The 21,714-nt window shown below is 43.6% G+C and overlaps 1 protein-coding gene across 2 annotated transcripts in view; it reads right to left on the minus strand.

The window, feature by feature from the left end:
- Positions 1-795: 795 nt before the first annotated feature.
- Positions 796-21,714, minus strand: part of MBD2 (methyl-CpG binding domain protein 2) — a 68,033-nt gene continuing 47,114 nt past the window's right edge. The window contains exons 4-7 of one of the 2 annotated variants that reach the window (XM_056138018.1): positions 10,871-10,961; positions 9,437-9,614; positions 3,891-4,030; positions 796-1,168 (exon numbers count right to left, since the gene is read on the minus strand). In XM_056138018.1, coding sequence (XP_055993993.1) covers positions 3,904-4,030; positions 9,437-9,614; positions 10,871-10,961 — 396 coding nt within the window. In that variant the 3' untranslated portion in view covers positions 796-1,168; positions 3,891-3,903. Of the gene's footprint in view, positions 1,169-3,890; positions 4,031-9,436; positions 9,615-10,870; positions 10,962-21,714 lie in introns of those variants that run through there. The other variant, XM_056138019.1, reaches the window with a different exon arrangement.

Raw genomic sequence — 21,714 nt, forward strand, 5'->3', positions numbered from 1 at the left:
ACCATCCTAAAGAAAGGTCAAGTCTTTTGCTCTATTTCTCAAAATGCAGTTCAATTCGCTTACAATCACACTGTTAGACTCTTTTCCTTGGCATCAGATTATGTTAATTTTTAAAACTCACGTAATAAATCTAGGCTGTTTTAGGAATTAGACCATCAAGGAATTGAAAGGACAATGCAGTTACACTTATGAGGTTTGACAGAAAACAGAACTGTTAACACTCAGGATGCTGGGCCCTGACTAGTCAAGTATTACACTCTGGTTCATTAAGCAAGTCTGCCTAGAAGCTTCCCACTTCTGAGGCAAATGGTCCGAACAGTACCTACTAACTCAGCAAGACAGTGGATATCAGAAAAATTTAAATATTCCTGAGCAAACAACCAGAGGGAATCTCCAATAACATCTGAACAGTATTGGGGCACTAACCCATGCCCCAAAGAGGAAAATAGCTTATTTTCATAGAACTGACAAACTAGTTATAGTCAATGCTAAACATAATCACACATGCTGGACGGTAACTCAGGATTCTGGCAAAAGCAGCGCAACTTCCACACTATCCAGAGACAGACTGCAAATGTAGAGCTCTGTCCTGTCACCCGAAGGCCCCACGGATTACGGCTGGCCATGAATCAGGAGGGGTTCCCGACTGTGTGTGCTCTTTAACAAAAAGAATTCCAACCAGTCTGTGAATATAATCATTTATTTTTTCTTTACAGTGATGATGGCAGAATGTACAGGTGTCCTCTTTCCATAAAGTATAAAAAAATCTATTTATATACAGTGAAGTCACAATAATCTTAATTTGGGAACTTTATTTGGTACTCTTGATCTGTTCATATTAAAACTCTGGGGCAAACAAATCATTCATATAAGTGCTACATTACCAGTAGACTGTAGCTGGCGCCAAAAAGCTCAGCTTCATCTCAAAGGTCCTGCTTGATATTACAAAAGACTAATTTTAAGTCCGAGGACTCAAAATAAACATTATTTTTTGAATAATAGATATGTACATCAAAAATACATCTAGAAAGGCATTGGTTAGTGCTATTCAAAGCTCTATGTGCTCGGGTACATTTTTGTTTTTTTTCTTACAGGCAAAACCCAGTAGAAACTTTTTGTTTGTTCAATTCTAGGAGTTTGCTCTTGGGGAAAGTCAGTCGAAAGTTTCCTGTAAAGAAAAACAAACAAATTTAAGCCACAGGTGACGCCTCAGGGTCAAGGTCAGCAGAATTGAGAATACAGATGCTACTTTCAGTCAAACTCTGTTTTTCAGACCTTAGCTGGCATTTATTTGGTGACGGCACATTGTAAAGGAAGAGTGCTCACATACCCTCACCATTTCAGGGTCTCACTTGGGTAATAAACACTCATTTCATTTTCAAAGCTGACAAGCGTACACCCCCTCGGGTGTGCATATGCAAATCTTTTGTCTATACTTAACTACGTCCGCATGAAAAGAGAAACCAAAGGTTAGACAGATGAGAACACATTGGATAGAGAGAAATTCAAATATTAGCATGGTACCAACGATGGTTAAATTAACTTTGAAATGCTGATTTGTTTTGAAATGTTCAGAACATTTACAGGTAATAGCTGTGCTCTTGCTGCCTAGGTGCAACCTGGGTGAAATGACACATGCTACTAATAACTCTTGCTGTTTTTATTTGCTTTGGGGCCACACTCAGCAATGCTCAGAGGTTACTCCTGGCACTACGCTCAGAGATTACTCCTGGCGGTGCTCTGGAGACCATCTGGCGTGCTGGGGATGGAACCCAGGTCAGTCGTGTTGCAAGGCAAAAGCCTTACATAACCACAGTGCTATCTCTCCAGGCCCTGTAACTGCAAACTCCTACGTAACATGGTCAATCTCAACATGTTATAATACAGAGATGAGGAAATAAAGAGTCACTTGATAAAAAGGATTAGGAATCATGCATGAGGAGCCTGAGAGACCTATGGGGAACTGCAGGTTATAGATTTCATCACTTACCAACCATGTGAACTTGAACGGGATGGACTCTTGGTCCAGTAAATTCCTACCTATGGCAAGGTTATTCTGAATATCTAATTAAGGTCATATGGCAGTATTGTTTATTCAATGCTTCAGCTGAGTGGGGCTAAATTAGCAGTGTAGATAAATTTAATTTTTTATTTTATTTTTTTTTTATTTGGGGGTCAAACCCGGCAATGCACAGGGGTTACTCCTGGCTCATGCACTCAGGAATTACCCAGGGGACCCTATGGGACGCTGGGGAATAGAACCCAGTAGGCTACATGCAAGGCAAACGCCCTGTCCCCTGTGCTATTGCTCCAGCCCTAAATTTAATTTTTGATAAAAGGTACCTCAAGTTTTTCCACATGTGGTGTAATGGTCTCATCTAAAGACGTCATTCTCAAGATTAGAAAATGATATGTCTAATATGAATCCTTCCCTATCCCATATGCGACAATTACTACCTGTGTTAAAACTCCAATCCAGAATAATTTGTTTGTTACCATTAATGAGCAAAAGGTCCCTACAACATACTTGCCTACAAAAATTAGGGCGTTACCTTGGTGGCAACCTGCCAACCAGCATGCAAAGTAAGCAAGAACCTAGGCAAGTCGCAAACAAGACAATTCGTGATTATCCAAAACTGTTGCTTCAGGAGGAAAGTCTGAGAAACCCCTTCAGAACGTGGCTTTAGAGACAGCTGAGGCTTCTGGACCACAGAAACCCCTCCAGCCACGGATGCAGAAAGGATCGTCAGGAGGAGTCGAGAATCCCAGCGCCAAAGGCTGGCAGAGAAGAACCCAGAGACAAGCCGAGGGCAGGACTCTCCCTGCACCTGCTGTCTTCTCCACCCAGTTCCTCCCTCTCGGGTTTGGGACACAGAGAAGTAAGTGGCTACTGGCTGAAGGGAAGCGGGAGAAGGCCTGCCCCACACAGGGGGCAGAATTGGGGCACAGCACCCCACAGGCCCCCTGTGGTGCTGAGTAGCAGCCTGGAAAGAGACTGTGCTCGAGGAACAGCCTGTGAGTCTCACGCGGGAGCCACGTTTGTATTTTTCATTTGTTCCTGCAGAGTCACACCTGGGCTGCTGGAAGCTCACTCCAGCTGTGTGCTTGGGAGACCATGAGGTGTCGGGGATTGAACCCAGGCCAGGTGTCGGGGATTGAACCGCTGCAGGCGGTACTCGCTCAGCATGCGTCCAGCCCTGCAAGCAGGCTCTCAATCCCGTCACTGGCAGAGATTTTTTTAAACTCCTCTATTTTGGAATGTTCTCCCTGTTCGCCCTGCCATGTACGATAAAGGAACTCAGGAAGGGATACATTTTGCCTACTTTGTGGCCAGTATCTTAAAGAGAGGACCAGGCCTATGAAGGAACTGATGGAAGGGCCAGGAAAAAGCACAGAGGTCAGGGGAGCCTCAGGGTCATCCTTGGCCCAAGCACTGAACCCTGTCGGGTCAACCTGGAATTGGCAGGAATGGGCCGGTCCCCCCCCACACACACACACACACACTAAAGTACCAGTCAGATCTTACCCCTTACACACACCACACACACAATAAAGTACCAGCCAGAATCTCACCCCTACACACACACACACATACAAACACACACACACAAGCAAGTATCAGCCTTTTCTTTGTCCCCTGCATTCTGGGGGGAGACCCGGGAGATTTCCCACCTGTACAAGGAAGGAGGGAGATACCCGGCACAGCTGCAGGGTGCAACAGTTTCCGTGCATGTTGAAAGTAACTTTCCCTCAGCCCTTACATCCAGAGAACAGTCCGACCATACCCCGAGACCATACCCCGACGTGGGAAAAGCCTTCTGCTTTCCCCTCGGAGGCAGGGAGGGAAACTAAGGCCAGGCCCCCGCCCCCCCTCCCGGCTGGTCCTTTACCTGATCAGGTGTTTTAGGATTCATCTGCACTGTCCATTTCTATGTCCATCTCCTCTGTATCGGCCGCTCGGGACAGGATGTCAGCCATCAGGGCCTCTTCCAGTTTCTTCCGTACTTGCTGCACACGTTCTTCCTGTTTCCTTTAACAACACAAGAGCAACAGGACACTTGTAACGTGGCCAGGCAGGGAAGGAGGAGGGAAGTGGCCTCCATGCTCAAAATCAAAGAAACGGAGTGTTTGAATTGAGGGGGACAGGAGGAGGAAGTGCTGTCTTGCGAAGGTTGCTGCTATGCTCACCAAAAACTACTGGGGAGCTGAGATTCAGACTGGCGGGAACCCCACCTTTTGGGAGAGGCGTCTGCCAGGACGAACCAAGACCTGTGCCAGGGTGGAGGCGTTGGAGCCAAGGCTATAACGGTGATAAAGTAATGTGGGGACAGGGAGACAAGAGAGAGAGAGAGACGGTTCCGTGAAGCCCGGCTGGGCACTCAGCTGTGTGGCGGGCAAGCCCGTCAGAGTTCCTCCTGGGGGCCCGGGCATGTGGGCAATGGGTCATCGTGAAGAGGACAGGTCACTGGATCCGCTACATAGAGGGCGGCGGCAGCAAGCAGCTCTCCAACGGAGCAGAGCGCCTTCGAAGCCTATACCGGAACTGCCTTTATGGCTTGGAAATTGCAGTTCATTTATTTAATGGCAATGTACTCAATGACTAAATTTATTTTTCAGTATGGCCATAATAAAAATTTTATTAGAGTAAAATTTTAATTTTAATAATAAATTTCTATTCGACTAATTTAACTGAATAAAAACTTTTATGATAAAATTTTAATATTAAATTTTAATTCACCTAGTTAATCTAACCGAATAGAAATTGTATTAGAATACAACTTAATTAAAATTTTAATAATAAATTCAATTTATTAAATTCCTCTGAGCCATTTAATGGGAGGTACAAGAAGAAGGGATATAAGGGTGCACTTCCTATTTAGATGGGGCTGAAGAGAGATTTCTAAAATGGTTCCTGCAAGCCAAGGGGTCAACAGAAACACACGCAGAACCCAAGCAGAGAACGAAGGTGGAAGGGGGACAAGGGAAGGGAGAAGACTGGGGGGGGAAGGTCCCAGAAAAGCAGGACCAACAGATTCTTGTGACAGGGCCCCCATCGGCACCACACGGCCTGTTTCTCCTGCACTCAGTCTTGTCTCCGGTGTAGGGACTCAATTTAGCGACTGGCCTCACAGACTCCCTGGCAGTCTCCTGCTCCCGCATATGGGTACATCCGCCTCCTGGGAATGAACCCACTGGGGCACAGACAATGGCACCAGAGGAGCTTCCAGATCCAACGCCGGCCACGGGTGCTCTTCTGCCGCGGCGTCCCTTCCCTCCCAGGACAGCTGACAGAAGGCAGGATTCTAACGGACCCCCCAGATGTCCCTGCCTCCCCCCACCCCCCAGACACACGGCTTTTACAAGTCCTTCCCCATAAAGGTGGGCAGAAAAGATCTGGCAGGATGTCAACGCCATGATTTGATTCCTGCTCAACTGACCTTGAGTCATTTAAAAGGAAAAAGGGGCAGGGGGGTGACCATAGAGGGCCTGGCCCACTACAAGGAACTTTAACACATTGGGCCCTTTCTGAAGGAAGCAGGCAGGGAACATGAACGCAGGCACTGTCACGCTGCACCTCAGCCTTACAATCACAAAGAAAGAAACCGGCAACAATCCCACAAGTGGAAAAGAGAATCCCAAGTTCCAGAGCAGAATCGAGTCCGGCCAACACTGATTTCAGCAATGGCAGCGAAGTCAGTCATGCCTGAGCTAGATCCCAGAACGCTGAATCACGAGCGAGAAGTGCATGTAGCTTTAAGCCGCTGTGAGATTCTGTTACTCATGATTAGGAAACATACCCAAGGGAGGAAATATTTCACAATATACTAAAAAGTTCTATACTTAAGGTTGAAACCTGTGTTGAGAGTTTCTCCACTGTTCCCCAAAATGAAAGGAACCATCCTAGAGAATAGTTTGCGTTCCTAAAGAAGGCACATTTCCAGGTGGCGTTACTGATTTTCCGGGAGTTTGGGAGCCTCTGGTTTAATACAGACTCAGTGGTGGCTGCACGGCTAGAATGAGGCATCTGATCACTGCCTTTTATTTTGAACTCGTGCAAATTCAACAAGGAAGGGCTACTTAGATTTCTTCGGTTATGACCATTCTATCAAATGACAAACACATTAGACAATTTTCCCCTACAGAAAGTCTCTCAGCTCTGTCTTTGTTGGTTTCCTCTGCTCTGCCAATACCTGGCTTGTACCATTCCGAGAATCACAGTTGAGGAGGCCTGAAGAAGGCCCCTCTGATGGCCTCAGGGAACTCACTCCCAACAAAACTCGCCTTGAGGAATTTTCTTCCTCAAGGATAAAGATTCAGCAAAGAACACAGCGATTCTTTGGGCCCAACTGGTAGTACAGGGGTTAGGGTGCTTGCCTTGCACGTGGGTGACCTGGGTTCAATCCCCGGCATCCCATATGATGCACTGCCCTGAGTAATTCCTGAGCATGAAGCCAGAAGTAACCCTTGAGCACCTTTGGGTGTGGCCCCCAAAGCAAAAACTAAAGAATTAAAAACGGAAAAACAAAGTTAATTCTTGATTTTACGTCTTAAAAATCAGGCTTGAATTTTTTTTAAGATACCTTGCTTAAAAATATCAGGCTCATCAGGTCCAGGGAGATGGCTCAAAGGGAAAGGTAGCATGGGGCACAGCCCAGCAGCCTGAGGACAGAGTTGGGTAAGAAGGAAACTCGGGGCCATGGCAACAGAACAAGTGAAGCGCGGGCTTACATCCATTCCAGGTTCAATCCCCGACACCACATACCACATATGGTACCTAGGCCCAGCCAGGTGTGACCCCTGAGTGCAGAGTCAGGAGGAAGCCCCCTCAAAGAGGGAAACTAACCCATTAGCTAACAATGATGCCCAGTTCCACATAGAACCCCCCTGAGCACATTGGGTGTGACCCCAAAACAAAAAAATTTAAATATGCGAATAAGCGTAATTATAAATTCCATGCAATTAAGGCATCACAATGCAACTTTGAACCATTCTACACCTTTGCAAAAGGAGCCACTACAAACTCCAGAAAGGGCAATTCCATCACCCCCGGCCAGTTTCAACTATTTAAAACCTTTTCTAGTTTTTATGAGCTTAAGGAAAAAAAAATACACTAATATTAAGTGTTTAAAATTTATGATTCAAAAGTGCCATCTGCTGGTTTTGCCTAGGAATTGATGTTTAGTAAAACACTGATTTACACGCAGAGGACTGAAACAGTGGAATAAACACTGTCCTATTTTTAAAGAAAATGCAATATATTAGAGTATCATTATAAAGTAATGATGCTGAAGTTCATAAATCCCATATACGCATTTCTTTCTGGTCTTAATATCTGGAACAGTGTTGCTTCTCCTGAGCAATGGTTTGCTTATACGTTTCGGCATTATCAATCTGAGTTATGTTTTCCTTTCACTGTTTGGTGCTAAAAACCTAATTTGTGGGCTGACTGCCTGGCTCAGTTGGTAGCACTGCAAACTCTAAGATCAAAACCTAATTTGTGGCCTAGCCTTAGAGAGAATAAAAGATGCTAATACATGCAGCTTGCATCCCCTCCTCATTCCAAGCTCTGGTTTATTGCTTCACCCTTTCTTTCATCTTTCCCATTTGCTTCTCATTTTGAGAGAGAGAGAGAGAGAGAGAGAGAATGCGTGTGAGTGGGGGGGGGGGGGGGGTGTTTCTGTGTGTGTATATATATGTCTTTGAAGACACTTTAAATCTTTACTTGAAACAAACCTAGTGGAGATAAATAAATCTCTAAATTGAGCAGCTAAATTAAAGTCAAGTAAATTAAACGTTGAAAAAAGTACAACTAAATTTAAGGTTAGCATTCTAGGATCTGCTTTGAGAAGAGACTGGATTGCAGATTAAAATGCAGAAAATGATCATAAAGGCACAACTGAATGTAAGGGATTCTTTTTGAAGGGAGGAGGAGTGTCGGTTGGGTTATCCCTGGCAATTCTCAGGGCTTCCTCCTAGCTTTGTGCTCAGGGATCACTTCTGGTGGGGCAGAGGGGACGCCATGAGATGCCGGGGATTGAACCCATCAGCCACATGCAAGGAAAGTGCCCTCTTCGCTGAACCATCCCTCTAACCCCCTGAATGTAAGAGATTCTTTGGAGAGATAGAACCCTGACAACAAAAGACAAGGCAAAAATGTGTATGGGTAGCACTGATTCAATCCTTTGGATATGATTGGCTGATCCCCTTACTTGTGACATTTACACCCTTTGAAGGCATGCATTCATTTTACACACACTATTTCTCTTTCCATTTATTTCACAAAAGCCTTGTTTTAAGGTGAGGTGAGAGGGATAATATTATAGTGGTTAGGGCACTTGCCTTGCCCGAGGCCTAGAGGCCCACCCAGGTTCGATCCTTCACACCCCATAGGGTCCCCTGAGTACCTCCTGGAGTGATCCTGAGAACAGAGCAGGAATAAACCCAGAGCACCACTAGGTGTGCCCCCCTCAAAAAAAAAAATACCCTAAGTAAATCAATGGGGCAAAGGATAGTTCAATGGGTAAGGTACTTGTCTTGAATATGCCTGATTCAGGTTCCCCTGTACCCATACAATCCCCTGAGCAGTGCCAGAAATGACCCCTCAGCACTGCCAGGTGTGGCCCAAAAAAGCAAAACAAATTACAACGGCAGCAAAAAATGACTGCGGGGCCAGAGAGATGGTACAATGATTAAGGCCATGCAATGATGCATGCCTTGCATGCAGCCAACCTAGGTTTGTTTCCTGGCACTATTTATGGTCCCTCAAGTTCCACCAGGAGTGATCCCTGGGCAAAGAGCTAGGATTAAGCCTTGAGCACTCTAGTAGATGTGGCCCCCAAAACAAGAAAACATATTACTCTGGGACACTGGTGGAGGAAAGCAAGCACTTTGGTGTTGGATATGATGTTGGAACATTGCATGCAAGAAACTATGATTAACAATATTATAAATAATAGCAATTCATAAAAATGAGGGAAAAATTAAAACAAATTAAAAAGTACCCCCAAAAAATAAAGATTGTTTCTGCATTTATTAGATGTACCACTGGAGCAATCGCACAGCGGGTAGGGCATTTGCCTTGCATTCAGCTGGCCCAGCCGAGCCAGGTTTGATTCCTCTGTCCCTCTCGGAGAGCCCGGCAAGCTATCGAGAGTATCCCGCCCTCACGGCAGAGCCTGGCAAGCTACCCGTAGTATATTTGATATGCCAAAAAAAGTAACAATAAGTCTCACTTCATGTTCCTGGAGTGAGCAGATGCCATTGGGCTACAGTAGCATGCAACAGGGACGAATGGAGAAATTACTGGTGCCTGTTCTAGCAAATTGATGAACAACAGGGTGACAGTGACAGTAACCACTGAACCAAATAGGCAGTATTATAAAATGCATCAACGTTTTTAAAAAATCCAGCTTTGAAGATATATCAGCTGCCTTACCTAATGTCTTCATCTGTGACTATGAAAGCTTTGCAGAGGGGTTGAGATGTGTTAAGCCAAACAGCCGGGTTCTTTTCCACAGCAGCGGAGACTTGCCCTGTGATTGGTGCAGAGCTTGTGTGCAAAGCACTGGCAACAGCAGATAAAAGTGTCTCGTCATTGCTACCTGGACCAACTCCTGCAATTCGAAAAAGGTGCTCAGTTAACGGAGACTCGTAGCTGAACGGAGCAAATCATATGTAACACATATTTTTAGACTTGACTGTGACTGTAAGTTTAAAGGTAACAATAACATCAGAACTACTTAATAGTGACAGCACACCAAAGAAATAACATTAAAGAAATAGTAAAATAATAATAATAACCTGGCATTTTAAGACTTCAAAATACATTTTCCAAGGTTCTATCTTTTTTAAAATTTCCAGTAATTTTAATGACTTTTTAAAATTAAAATTTTCATTTTAATTCTCAATTATTTTAATGACCTAGGTCCCCTTTATAATCGTATTTTATTTGTGTCCCTAGGAAGCCATGGCCTACAGCCCTAGAATGTTTCTCCTGTGGCATTTTACATTAATTTCTAGCAATGTCTCCCCCTTACTTCTGTGCTTTCTGTACGTCAAATGAAAAGCCAATGCCAGTATCCTATGCCTGCAACTTTTTCAAGAGCTTTTTCAAATACATACCCAAATAATGAAACTAAAAAACTTGATAATCATTCACCTTGGTTACAGGCCTGAGAGTGGCCTCCTGGCCACATTTATGTGCACTAGTCAAAGCCCTGAACTTGTTCGAGTAGTTCATCGTTCCCAAGAACATAGAAGAACGAGACATTCTCTCCAGGAACTATCAGACTTCTAGAGTGAGGCACACTATGTCAAGATTCAGAACTGAAAACCCCAGAACTGCCAGAGAGTGCGTCTCTCGGACAGTGAACGACCACACAGGGCAGGTAGCTACTGAATCCTCTGCCCTGGAAGCCATTTGCCCTGTGCCACAAGACCAACGCGCTGCTCTTTGCAGCCGTGGTCTGTGAAGGGAGAGGCCAAAGAAGAGCTTCGAGCTGTTCTCTTGAGAGGATGCAAGCAAGAGCAAGCGCTGGGGCCAGACGCTGCTTTAAGCAGGGAAGCGGGAACTGCGGTGACTCCGGGCCATTTGGTTCTAAAAGCGTGTCAGTTAATTTTTAAACCTAAACTTCAAGTTTAGAACCTAACTTAAGAGTGAAAATGTTTACACTGGGGGGGGGGGGGGGGGGGGGGAGAAACTAGGCTGAAGCAACATACAAGCTTTCATGTGAGTTTCCCTGGAGCCACTCGGGGGTCTAAGAGGTCTGTATGTCATCGGGCCAAAGTCAAGACTAATCTCGGCCATTCCCGGCTCCTGCCCCAGAGCCTGGCACACAGCGGGCACTGCTCAACTGAACTTGGATAGTACCTTGAAGACCTTTAGGGAGTTCCATGGTTTTTATAATTTGTTCTGTTACATCTGATGCACTAAGTCCTTGTAGCCTCTTCTCCCAGAAAAGCTGAAAGGCAAAACATCACTGTTAATAAATACATTCTCGGGACAAGAAAGTAGCGCATCGATGCTGTTGAATGATGAAACTGAGATCATTTCCAGAGTTTCCTAATTCCCCCACTTAAGGCTAAGTGACAGTCCGAAGATGAATGGCTTCAACACATTGTCATGCTTTAAAATAATCATTTTTTTTTAAAAAAAAAGAGTTGGTTGGTTATTTTATGTTAGATTATTCATTTGTTACAGTCTTACAAATAGTTATCATCCTGCCTACTAAGGAATGCTGTTCTGTATAAGATATCCACCCAAGAATACAACTCGAACTTTTTGATGACTCATTTGCATTAATAATTTAGTGCTGTGGTTTATCCAGGAAAATTTTAAAAATTGTATTATACGCTCTTTGATCCAATATCCGGGAAAGTTATCCCACATTCCAGAACAACTCAGTTTATCCCTTCAGAATATAGTTTGGAGAGGGGGAAGGCACCCATATTTGATGGGATCTTTTCGAAAACATCTTATCCAAGTTTTCCTGTGAGGAGCCAGAGAGACTCTGGCTTACCCAGTAGCCCAGGCACCTTTCTGGGCAGCAGAGCACCGGAAGAATCCCGATGGCCAAAGGAGCAAGTGAGATATACAACTGCGCATCCAAATACTAAATGGTCCGGGAGAGTCCGACAGCTCTGTTTTTTAATCTTCTCTCCTATTCCTTTCATAGGCTATTCTCTCTCCTAGTTAGCAGTTGTTTCTCAGGGTCATCCCTTCAAAAGAAACTCAGTGAAATCCGAGCTGTGTTGAAACCGTGGATGGAGTAAGATGACTGTCTTGATCCTTAAGCCTCGTGTCTTTTCTAGGACTTTGCATTTAGTGCGACCACTCTATCCCCAGCCACCAGCCAAAGAAGAGATGAAAGGGAAGAATTCCTTAGGCCTCGTCTGGAGACCCCGGATCTATTTCACAGCAGGTACTGAAAGACATTTGTGTGAGGGTCTGAACGTGACAGATGCTGGATTCAGAATGAAGGCCGTGAGGACACTGGACCAAGTTGAAGACTCCTCCACACATGACGGTGGCCATGTTTTATAAGCTCAGAACCATCTTTAGAGTCGTCTGTCAATCTGGCAGCAATTGATTATCAGGTAAGATTGGGGGTGGGATGTGGGAGAACACATGCAAAGCCTGTTACAAGGAGCATAAAATTTATTGTATTTTGTTTAATTTTGGTCACACTGTGGGCTTTTCAGTCTGAGTCTGACTTCCAAATATGTAACAAGTACCGGATAATTACCCTCCACACAAATAAGATAAAGTGAAATCACTCAATTTGTGGCACTGTGACAATCTGCTGGGCTTCTAATAACTTCACAGGCAGCACCAAGAGTAACCTGCGTTAGAATGCTTCCCTCGGCTTCCTCCTGACTTTTTCCTATGTGCTAACAACTCCACTCTTCCCCAAACAAATCACATCAGCAGAACATGTGGTGGACATACATGAAAACACTGATGATCAACCAGGGCAAAATAGGTAGAAGTAATAACTGAGTATGATAAATGTCCCAGGAAGCCCTGCCTCGCTTCCATTATTTTGCTCTTGGGAAATATCACATTCTCTATGCTTTGAATCTCAGAGTTATAAGGAAAAAGGTAAAAACAAGGAAAACACAAACCAGTTCATTCCTAATGAAAACACTATTCCATCAGTGAACATGAGATATGCAAGTGCTTTGTAAATTTTAGATATATGTACATATACATATATACACACATACATATATATACAGACATACATATATATATGCATAGAATTTAAGTTAGAAAAATAATCTGCTCTTTCCGCCCCGATTTCCTGTTCCTGACTATTTCTCTCCTTGGCCCAAAATTGCTTGGGAGAATGTTGGTAAACAGAACCCAGTGACGTAAACCGCAGGGCCCCCTTCCCAAATGAAAGAGTGAAGTTTCGTAAGGATTTGGGGCTTCATGACGGCACTCGGCAAGGGGTCTCTCCAAGTGTGCAGCCTGGTGCAGCTACCCTGGAGCAAGTGATGTCGGTGACACCTCAGCGACAGTGCAGAGGTGGTGAGGCAGAGCAAGGCGGGGACGATCCTTGGGGAAGTGCTGTGAGACCGTCTTACCCCAGGAACCGCTGCAGAGGAGAAGGGCCAGAGAGAAGCGTCCTGGCTGGCTCTTAGGAATTACACACAAAGGGATCCTCCCTGAAGTGCTTGTGAAATGAGTCCCCACCCGCATGGAGATAGAGCGGGGATGGTGAAGGAGGGGAACCCAGGGAAGGAGGGAGAAAGGCCCAGAGCTTAGGGGAGCAGCCCAATTTGGTTCTATTTCGAGCTCAGTGAACAACACTGAAAGCTTTTAATTAAGCGCTTCAGAAACTGCAATTTTCTTGTTATTTTTACTCAACTGATTTCTATGTTGTATGGGGAGTGAAGCCCTGAGAAAGGCCTCCAAAGCGGCCCCTGAGCTGCTTCCAGAGTCGGAGGGCGGAGAGTGTCAGGAACACACAGTCCATTTCTGTTCTAAATGAATCAGAGGGGGCGGGGGAGGGAGGGAGGGCCCGAATCAGAGGTTTGGACCCTCAACAGGGGGGTCCAGAGCTTGTTTCCAGAATAGGAGGGAAGGAGGAGCGAGCCGGGGAACACCCAGTCCATTTCTGTTCTTCATGACTCTGGGGGGGGATGGGGAGAGGAGTCAGGGATTCGAGCCCCAGAGGCTGCCATCCACAGCTCCGCAGAGCACCTCAGAGAGGAGTGACCCCTGAGCAAAGCTGAGAGTAGCCCTAGGCACGGCAGGGTGTGACACAAATGAACCCAAAGCCCTGCGCCAAGAGTACTGGGCCGGAGCAGTGGGTCTCAGTTTCACTTCAGCGGCGTTTCAGGTCAGCCCATTCGGTAGCACCCAGCCTGCAGCCACTGGATGCCAGGTGCACGCCCCCAATTGTGTCTGGACAGTGCCGCATTTTTCCGGGGCCACGGCGCAAGATGAGACTCAGCTGAGAGCCACTGATGCGAAGGAGGCCGGGTGGGCAGGAGGGCCCAGTGGTGGGGCCACTGGCAACGTGGAGCCAGACACGAAACCACACCCTGTACCATCGAGGAGCATCCCCAGCTCTCGAGTCTCTTCTCCCCGCCCTCGCTCCCCAGCCTGTACTGGACACACCCAAAGAGGCCTGGAAGCAGATGCTTTCTCAATGCCAGACAACTGGGATGAAGGGATGCTGGTGAGAGAGGCGGAACAGAAGTTTAGAAGTCATCTTTTAGCCACTGAGATTCAAGGCACGCCCTGATAGGTGATCACCAGTAGCTGTGACTCAGTAGCTCACGGGTGCACAGTAACTTGGGTCTGTGGTTTCTCATATGTTGGTTTGGGATGCAGATTGTTTCTAACAGCGACCATACTGGAAATTCCAAACAACCAACACGGGGCATTTCCTGTCCCAAGCCTGGAGTTAGAGAGCATCTGAGAGTCCCAATTTAGAGGAGGCTACAACCACCACAGGGTCACTGAACATACGCATGTGCAAGTCTGTGCCAAAGAAACCACAGCTCCATGTAGAATGACCTTAGGGGTTCACCTACATGCAGTGGCTACAAAGCAACCAAAGAAAAGAACGTTGCTACACAGCAAAAAAAGAGAAGAACGGTGGTCTGCACACATTTAAATAGAGCCTGGTCAATTCTAATGTAAAAACCTCAGAAGGAAAAACAGAAAAAGCTGGAGTACAGAAAATCTTACAAGTTATCTTGGCTCTCACAAACTGTCCTCAAAGGCGTATTGCTGACAATAACTGGGGACACTGGTGATGGGAAACGTACACTGCTGAAGGGATAGGTGCTGGAACATTGTATGACTGAAACCCAATCATAAACAATTTTATAATTGTGTATCTCACTGTGATCTAATTAAAAATAAAGATATTAAAAAATACGAAATTGAACCACATGAAATTTCAATAATGAAACTAAGTCACCAAAAACTCCTATACCCTTTTTTTTTTTTTTTGCTTTTTGGATCATACCTGGCAATGCTCAGGGGTTACTCTTGGCTCATGCACTCAGGAATTATTCCTGGCAGTGCTCTGGGGACCGTATGGAATGCTGGGAATCAACCCGAGTTGGTCGTGTGCAAGGCAAATGCCCTAACCACTGTGCTATCACTTCAGCCTCCTCCTACGTTTTATTTATTTCAACTACCATTAGCTGAGTCTCAGCTCCAAAGCCAAGACTGAACCAGCGAATCTGAAGGCTGGCTAGCAAAAACAAGTGCCCGAGCTTCAATCTCTGAGGTTTTCAAATACTACCCCGCTTTTAGAGGAGTTAAGAGCACCCACAGGCCTGGCCCTCTGGGTCCCAACACCGTGGGGGTGCCAGTCAGCAAACTCTTAGCTACACTGCAGTCTGGAATGCCACTGGCAGAGGACCTAAGTTCCCGTGGCAGGACAGGGGAGGCCCCCAAACAAATAAATGAAATTGATTCATCAATTAATCCCTTCCACTTCCGATTTCCCGAGCCCCTTTACTCCTCCTTTATTCATTTCCTACCTTTAAAAGTTCTTGTCTAACCAGATCGGCTCTGCTCGGGCCCTAAATCACATTTCCGATCTCCCCTGGTCTTGCCCCTACCCTTTTGCCAATGTCTTTCCCGTTTTCCATTGATCTCTCTCTGAAGTGAAAGACACTTTGCAAAACCACACCTAAAGTCCTTTTATTCACACTCCTCCTGCTCCAAGCCATCTCTTCCCTGCTCCTTCCAAACCTCCCTGTATTTTTTCACCTTGCATTCATTCTTCTCAACACTGACCTCACAAGGCCACAGTATCTGTCTATGCACACATCCCTCTTCTGACTGAACCCTTCCTTTCCAAACTACCTGTCTTTTGCAAAACTCTGCCTTATGATTCTTCGGAGGGATTCTGTGTCTTCTATTACAATTATGTGACAAAGTAAAACATCAATTATTTCCCAAAAAATAAGATCATTGTCTTACTGGCACTTTCCCTATTGAAAAATGAATATTTAAAATAAGATGCCGTCTACCTTTTAAAATGTGTGAAACTCAATCAGCTTAAACAATGACTGAATACACAGTACTTCTATATTATAACAAAATAAATAAAATAAAATGTGTGAAGATGATGAAAGTGTAAGTATTTTCTAAAATAGAAGAACCAATTTTTGCACCAATCTTGGAGACTGGGGGTTTGAACTTGGACCTCAGGCAAAGCATGTGCTTAGCCCCTGAGCTATGTCGCCAATTTTATCATTTTAAAAGAGTTTTTCCTCAGTCTATTTCTGCCATAAACATAAAGCCACACCCAGAGCTCAAATGATTGTGGGATAAACTTGAAGCGAAACAGAGGGAGTGCAGGGTAACAGATGAATGGTTTGCAAATGAAACGCTTCAGTTCTGACTCAACCATCAAACAGATGTGCTGCCTTAGGCAGGCCACTTAATTTCACTAGTAAAACAGAAATACTAATAAACTACCATGTCTATCTCAGGAGATTACCAAAGCACTGATTTTTTTTTTTAAAAAAAAGAGTTATTTGAAAATATGAACTTTAACTGATTTGCTCAAAAAAATTTTGGGGGGTTAGGAACTGACAAATTACCGTAACCAGAGGTATTGCTACATTTAATAAAAACCAAAGAATCTTGTCACTTCTTTGTGGACTAAAGCAAAATCCAGAAAACAGCACTTCATACTGACTCCTGAGAAGCTAAAAATGTAAGACACTGGATTAGAGGGGGACCATGCTTCTGCCCAGAGGGAACTCTGCTCTGTTTAAAATCAGGCCTTTATGGCATCAGGGTTGCCTAATTCTGATCATCAAACCAGCTTAACTTGACCACGCCTGTGAATATCCCATATCACATATGAACCAGTTCCTTCTCTTGTCTAAGGAGTCAAATGAAGAAAGGGCTCCCAAAGGACAAGAAAATTATTACGTAAATCAAAAGAAAAGCTGATTCACCCGGCTGTGTAGAATACATGATCTTCGCAGGCGAAAAGATAACCTCTGGAGCTAAAGAGGGTGCAAGAATGAAGCGAGAGGCAAGACTTCATCCGAGTTGAGGATGGTGGAACGTGGACATCTGCGAGAGCTGCTAATCTAAATTTTGTCAAGAACACGCTCTCTGCACAGTTGAGCACGTGATCCCTGCCAAAGGCTCACAAAGATACCACTGCCTAGGCTGATCACAGAATGCACACTCAGTCGTGACAACTAGAGCTTTTGATGTGCTCCAACTTTTCCACTATCCCAACTTTTCAGCTATCACCGACTTTTCAGCTATCAAGAGAATTTTCTTATCCACAGCCCATGGAAGGATTAAGGTCTGTTCCTTCTCTGCTCGTGAGTCACATTTTCTCACACTAAGAATTATTTGTCCAACGCCTGCCTTCTTTACGAAGATCACAAGTTTCGTGAGGCCAGCATGCATGTGTGACGTCTGTGCTTACACAGCACCTATCATGTCATCAACATTTATATACTACTGAAAAAGTGAATGATTTCAAACCCCTCTCAACTCCAGCAACACTGACAGCAACATCTGGGATACAAAGGTATCGTTAATTTAACAGAAGAAAGACCATTCAGAAAATCTTTCTTGAGCAGCTGGAGAGATTAGCATAGAGGTCCCGTGCTTGTCTTGCACACAGCTGAGCTGGATTCAATCCCCAGCACCACATATTGTCCCAAAGAACCGCCAGGAGTTATCCCTAACTGCAGAATCAGAAGTGAGCCCTGAGCACCAATGGGCGTGGCCCAAGTCCCTCCCCTCAAAAAAGAAAAAAACCTTTCATGAAACTGAATTCAACAGTATTAATGAATGCATCTTTCACAGGGGACTTAGTAAATACTATTTCCTTTCAAACGATTTAAAATATAATGTTGACTTGCATGCTCAAGAACAGACGACTGGTTAAAGAAACTTTGGTATCTCTACACAATGGAATACTACGCAGCTGTTAAGAAAGATGAAGTCATGAAATTTGCTTGGAGAGTACCATGCTGAGTGAAATGAGTCAGAAAGAGAGGAACAAGCACAGAAAGACTGTACTTATTTGTGAAATATAAAGTAACATAATATGAGACTGACAACCAAGGACAGTAGACACAAGGGCCAGGATAGCCTGTCTCACGAGCTGGGGGAAAAGGCAGCTGGAACAGAGAAGGAGTCACTAAGTCAATGGTGGTTGGAGGGATCATTCCGGATGGGAGATATGCGCTGAAATTAGATAAAGGACCAAACGTGATAGTCTTTCATATCTGTATTGCAAACCATAATGCCCTAAAGTAGAAAGAGCGTATGGGGGAAATTGTCATGGAGGCAGGGGGAGGGTTGGGATGGGGGCATAGACACTGGGGACATTGGTGGTGGAAAATGTGCACTGGTGAAGGGACAGGTGCTCAATCATTGTATGACTGAAACTTTGTAACTGTATCTCACGGTGATTCAATTAAAAAAATTAATTTAAAAAAATTTTAAATAACGTTGAACAACCAGTAGAATAAAAATCAGGTTATAAATCCTCAAAATTTTCAGAAGCACAAACTGAAATAGAAAATCTAGGTTGCAGAACATAGGAATACCAGAAAATAACAAAATATAAAAAACAGTACAACAATAATAGAACTAAGATGAAACATATATGTGTGTGTATATATTCAATAAATGCTAGCTCATATCATTTTAAAAAATCAATCAGGGTCTTATAAGACTGTACAGGGGTTCAGGCACTTGCCTTGCCTATGACCAACCCTGATCAATCCCTAGCACTCATAGTCCCCAAGAGAATCACGACACAACCCTGGAGGCCCCCAGTCGCACCTGGCACCACAGGGGCCGAGCTACAGCATTCACAGGTTATTCACGGAACCACCAGCCGAGCTGGCTGAGACTGCCAGGGAACGGCCCCTATACCCCCCGAGCTCCACTGGGGAACCCACAGCCCTCCCCCCAAAAAAAGTTATCCATTCTATTCAAGAAGTAAGTCTAAAGACAAAACAGCTCAAAAAGCTAAAAATTGAAATTGCAAGCGTATGTAAGTACTAAGAAAACCAAGTTCCCAATATTACCATAAGATTAACTCAAAATAAAAGCATCAAATTATATAAAGATAACAACTTATAATGAACTGGCTTCTATAAAATAAATGCTATCAATGAATTTTATGATAAAACTGGAGAATGGATTTCTAAGGGGAAAGGTACAAACACAGACAGAATTCAAAACTTAAAAAGCTTTCCATAATATTTTCTTCTGTCAAGCGACCCGTGACATATTCGATATGCCAAAAACAGTAACAAGTCTCACAATGGAGATGTTACTGGTGCCCGATCAAGCAAATCAATGAACAGGAGGACAGTGCTACAGTCTTTCATTATATGTGACTAGTATCAGTAAGAATATAGCACTTGATACTAAACTATTAAAAAGTCCTAGAAAATATTATAAACAATTTTATCCTACTAAATTTGAGAGTTCTGAAATGCTAATTACTAGATTCATATTCTCTCAAAACTGATATAAGAAAAGATAGGAAACAGGAATATTCATCCATGCATCTATTAAATAAATTGAATCTGTTATTTCAAGCTTTTCAATAAAAAGTGATGTAGGCTGAGATGACTTCACGATTAATTCTTGCCAACATCTATCAAAGCACAAAACATACAAATTGTTTCAGGAAATATTAAAAGAGGAATAATCTTCCACCTTATATTACAGCATCAATAAAACCCAATACTAAAGTTTGAGATTACAAGAAAAATCAATCTCTTTTGTGAATAAAAACAAATGCAAACCCCGCGCCCCCAAAAATAATAACAAGTCTACAGAGAGCAAATCTAAACAGAAATGAAATGTTTATACCTCCTTACTAAGACTGGCCTTAATCAAGAAATTCAAGTTTTTTTTTAACATTTTTAAAAAAGCAATGTAATCCACCACACAGAATAATCATTATAATTCAACTTCTTGAGATTTGAAAAATCACTTAACTTGTAGAGAAAAAAATTCGTCAAATTCAAAATCCATTCATGAAAAAATATTCTCAGTAAACTAAGAGAAGAATTTTATTTGTTGTTGCTCTTGTTTTTTGGGTGGTGTTAGAGCTGACTCCTGGAGGTGTTGAGAGGACCATATGGGGTACTGAGGATCGAATCCAGATCAGCTGTGTGCAAAGCAGAGCTGTACTATTGCTCTGGCCCTAAGAAGTGAATTTTCTTAATCTGAAAAAGGGTCACCTAACCCTTTTACTTAACTACAAAAGGTGTCATATTTAAAAGAGAAATATTAAAAAAATCCCTTGGTATCAAAAGATAGCTTTTATCAGTTATTTTCAACTACAGGAAAAGTTCTAGCCAGTCAGATAAGACAGAAGGGGTGTTTAAAAGAAAAATCAAAGGTTTAGGGAATGGGCAAGTAACAAAAGAGGTTCATTTGCTGATAACTTGCTTATTCTCATATAAAATTCAACAGACTATTTATAGTGAATTTGCTCGAGCGGGCCCAGTAACGTCTCCATTGGAGACTTTGTTGTTACTGTGTCTGGCATATCGAATACTCTCGGTAGCTTGCCGGGCTCTCCGAGAGGGGCGGAGGAATTGAACTCGGGTCGGCCATGTTGGCCACTTGTAAGGCGAACGCCCTACCCGCTGTGCTATCGCTCCAGCCCAAATGAATTAAGGAAATGTATTAATATATTAATAATTAGTAATATATTAACTAAGATATTATTTATTTCATTAAAAATAAACTTCTTCCTATATACCAACAAGAGACAAGTAGAAAATAAGATTTTTAATATTACATAAAGTAGGATCAAAAAGCATGAAATAGCTATGAATCAAAGATGCACAAGATTTGTAGACTGAAAATTGTAAAATCTCAATGGAGCGACATGAAAGATCTATGACTTATAGCACTGTAGCACTGTCCTCCCGTTGTTCATCGATTCGCTCAAGCGGGCCCAGGAACATCTCCACTGTGACACTTGTTACTGTGTTTGGCACATCGAATACGTCATGGGTAACTTGTCAGGCTTTGCCGTGCGGGTGAGATACTCTCGGTAGCTTGCCAGGCTCTCCAAGAAGGGCAGAGGAAAAGAATTCGAGTTGGTCGTGTCGGCAGTGTGCAAGGCAAAAGCCCTACCCTGCTGTGTTATCACTCCAGCCCCCAATGACTTATACAACTTAACAATGAAAAAACTGTTAATTATACCCTAAACTGATCTACAGTTTTAAATACTAACAGGTTTTAAAGACTGCACAAGCTGAGTTTAAAATTTATGTGAAAACGAAAATGGCCGAAACTAATCAAGATCATCTTGAACCAAGAAAAATAAAGCTGGAAATCATACATTACCAGCTAACTAGAGCCGTATGAAGCAACAGCAATTTAAGACACAGTAGTATTGGCAAACAATAGAAAACAGACCAATGACCAAACAGTGGTTGCTGCAACAGATCGAGGTAAAGAAAGACCAAAGGAATGAATCGGGCGTTCAAACACAGACTTTCACCCTCTCGCATTTCATTGGTCACAGAGCACAGACAATGCAGAGCAAGGCCACAAGAATGGCAAACAGTGCTTGGTCAACTGAATATTCATGGGAGAGAAAATTTCTTCACCTCATATCACATACCAAGGGCAATTTCAGATGGATTATCTAAGTGCAAAAGGAAAACAAAGTTTTCAGAAGGTGGCTTGGGGAAATAGACTCACAACCCTGGCTT

Source organism: Sorex fumeus, unplaced genomic scaffold, assembly GCF_029834395.1.
Source record: "Sorex fumeus unplaced genomic scaffold, SorFum_2.1 ptg000128l, whole genome shotgun sequence".
Lineage (NCBI taxonomy): Eukaryota > Metazoa > Chordata > Mammalia > Eulipotyphla > Soricidae > Sorex > Sorex fumeus.